At 39.7% G+C, this 2,834-nt stretch overlaps 1 protein-coding gene across 1 annotated transcript in view; it reads left to right on the top strand.

Annotated features, from left to right (window-relative positions):
* The first annotated feature begins 884 nt into the window (after nt 1-884).
* ITGB6 (integrin, beta 6) overlaps nt 885-2,834 on the top strand; it is a 76,670-nt gene continuing 74,720 nt past the window's right edge. The window contains exon 1 of the mRNA XM_012655831.1: nt 885-1,078. Within this exon, the coding sequence (XP_012511285.1) occupies nt 900-1,078 (179 nt within the window). The 5' untranslated portion in view covers nt 885-899. The remainder of the gene's footprint in view (nt 1,079-2,834) is intronic.

Here is a 2,834-nt window from a genome sequence, read left to right as displayed (position 1 = left end):
TTTTTTTTTCTTCCTCTTTTAGAATTTTACCCATCCATCTGGAGCTGGTGAAAGGTGTGATACCCCAGAAAATCTTTTAGCCAAAGGATGTCTATTAAACTTCATAGAGAACCCTGTCTCCCAAGTGGAAATACTTAAAAATAAGCCTCTCAGTATCGGCAGACAGAAAAATAGTTCTGACATTGTTCAGATTGAGCCTCAAAGCTTGATTCTTAAGTTGAGACCAGGTATGTTATGGTTTGTCTCATGTAAATAATCTGATGTCATAGAAGGTAATACTGATCTTCCACTAATGTGTCTTGTACCCTATTACATGTCATTGATTGTTATGACTCAGATTTCCCATTCTTAAGGAAATAGAAAATTGCAGGCTAACATTTTTCTTTATTCACCTTGGTCACATGTGCTCCAAATGTGTTACTAAAGAAGCCTTTTCTAATAGTAACCATTGAATTACTCCCATGTTGTTAAGGCTTACCTCACATTTCCTCAAGGGTTGTAATGTAGATTTAAACTCCCCCTTTAGTTGGTTCTCATTTTCTAAAACCAAACACAAAAAATTCAGCTTATCTTCCATCTAAATGGACGCTAGTTCTCCCAAGGAGATATAAAATATCCTAACTTATACCTCCTCCAGTAGTTCTAAGCTCTTGGCTGGCAGATATTCATGGGCTTGTTCATTTATAAACACTACCACATAGCTCATGAAATAATATGTATCTTCAGCAAGTTCTTATTGAAATGAAATCACCAGCTGACCCAGTGATTGGCTAATGGTGAATACATCTCAGTGAGTTTTTCTGGATTTGCTTTCCTGCTGGGGCTTGGCAGGTGGTGAACAGACGCTGCAAGTGCACGTCCGCCAGACCGAGGACTACCCGGTGGATTTGTATTACCTCATGGACCTCTCCGCCTCCATGGACGACGACCTCCACACAATCAAAGAGCTGGGCTCCCTGCTTTCCAAGGAGATGTCTAAATTAACTAGCAACTTTAGATTGGGCTTCGGCTCCTTTGTGGAAAAACCTGTATCCCCTTTTATGAAAACAACAGCAGAAGAAATCGCAAACCCTTGCAGGTAAGTAAGTGATTCTCTGGCATCTTTGTGCACTGATTTTCTGTAGAGATATCCCTGCTCTGAGCCGCACTTGTCAGGAGCTTGCTAATTCCTTGGCATTTCTGTCTTATCTGGTTGGATCTCAGCAGTTCTCTCAGTGGCCTAGGTTGTTTGGAGCCAAGGTGGGGTCACCATAACTAGGTGATTCTAGCCTTCAGTCCTGGCAGCATCTGCCTTCCTGTGCAGGTCAGGATGTGGCAGACTAGGATTTGTGTTATACGGACAGGGGGATCAAGTATTTCATTGTGGGTTGCACTGGACTGTGCCCACCCCAGCCCCTCAGAGACTATTTATCCTCATTAACCACCATTTTCTGAGGCTATTTGACAATAACCTGTACTTTCTCAGAGTCTTTCTCCAATGCAGTGACTTCTGCCAAAATAATAATTTTTGCAGCTTCGTCTATCATACTTTGGGAAATGTGGGTTTCTCTTATTGCCTGAAAAAGGCCTTTGCAGGCTTTACTGCTATCAGACTCAGTAGTAAATGAGTCAATGGCTCCATTATAATATGCTATAATAAGCTATTAAAACCGTGTATTATGCAGGTGATGGTCAAGGGAAAATTGCTTGGTGATGGCTTACCTGTATAGTCAATGACATGTTCCAAATCAAATTATTTAACATCCTTCTATTGAAAAAGAGCTACAATTTGTTCTGTGCCAGACTCTGTGCTAAAGGTTTTACATACATGACCTCATTCAGTCTTCATAGAAACAGCAGGTTAAAGCAGGTTTCATCAGCCCTGTACTCAGAGGAAGTAACAGAGACTCTAAAAGGTTAGTAAGTTGCCTGAGGCCACATGACTCATCAATGACCTGTTCTAAGATGGTGTGGTCCAAAACCAAGCTTTTTACTACTGTGCATCTAGTAGTTATGAAATGATTTTCCCAATGTGTAGTAACTTTTAATACTATTATACACCAAAAGCATCAATCTATACAAAAGGCAAACAGCTTTTATTATATCATTTAAAAATATTTCAGTGTAGTTTCCAACTATAATCTAACATAGCCAAAAATAATTTAACCATTGGAAGGAATTTTTCACTGATTGTAACTCTCAGGAATTGTGTTTAGTGGCAAATATCAGAAAGTGGCCTGAAAAAGGGGGGAATTTTCTTTCACAGAAAGAAGTCCAGAGAGGCAATGCAGGGCTGGTCTGGCCACTCCACAAACATCAGAGATCCAGGCCTTTTCTGCTCTCTGTTTCATCATTGGCATTCGGATTTTATCTCCATGGTCTAGGAAGGTTCTAGAGGTGCTAAGTGTTACTTCTTCATTCCAGGCAGGAAGAAAGGAGGAAAAGAGGGGCAGATCAATAAAGGACATTGTCTGTCTCTCTCTGCACCGCCCCGCTCCCCTTTTAAGTTATAATTGATATGTACTCAGATGCACACTTCAGAAATGTTCAGTTTGGTGAGTTTTGATAACTGAATACACCAATATAATCAACACCCAAAACGTGATTGAGAACATTTCCATCACCTCAGGAAGTTCCCTCATGCCCCATTACTGTAAGTTCTACTTCCTCAAAAGCAACCATTTTCTGATTTCTGACATTTAGATTGGTTTTTGCCTATTCTTGGATTTCATATAAATGGAATAATATAATACCCTTTGGATCTCACTTCTTTTGTTCAACATAATGTTTTTGAGATTTATCCATTAGTTTGTGTGTATCGGCAGTTGGTTCTTTTTGTTTTGTTTTGTTTTTTT

Source organism: Propithecus coquereli, unplaced genomic scaffold (assembly GCF_000956105.1).
Source record: "Propithecus coquereli isolate 6110/MARCELLA unplaced genomic scaffold, Pcoq_1.0 Scaffold49, whole genome shotgun sequence".
Taxonomy (NCBI): Eukaryota; Metazoa; Chordata; class Mammalia; order Primates; family Indriidae; genus Propithecus; species Propithecus coquereli.
The sequence above is the reverse complement of the archived record's forward strand: the minus strand, read 5'-3'. Positions and strand labels throughout refer to the sequence as shown.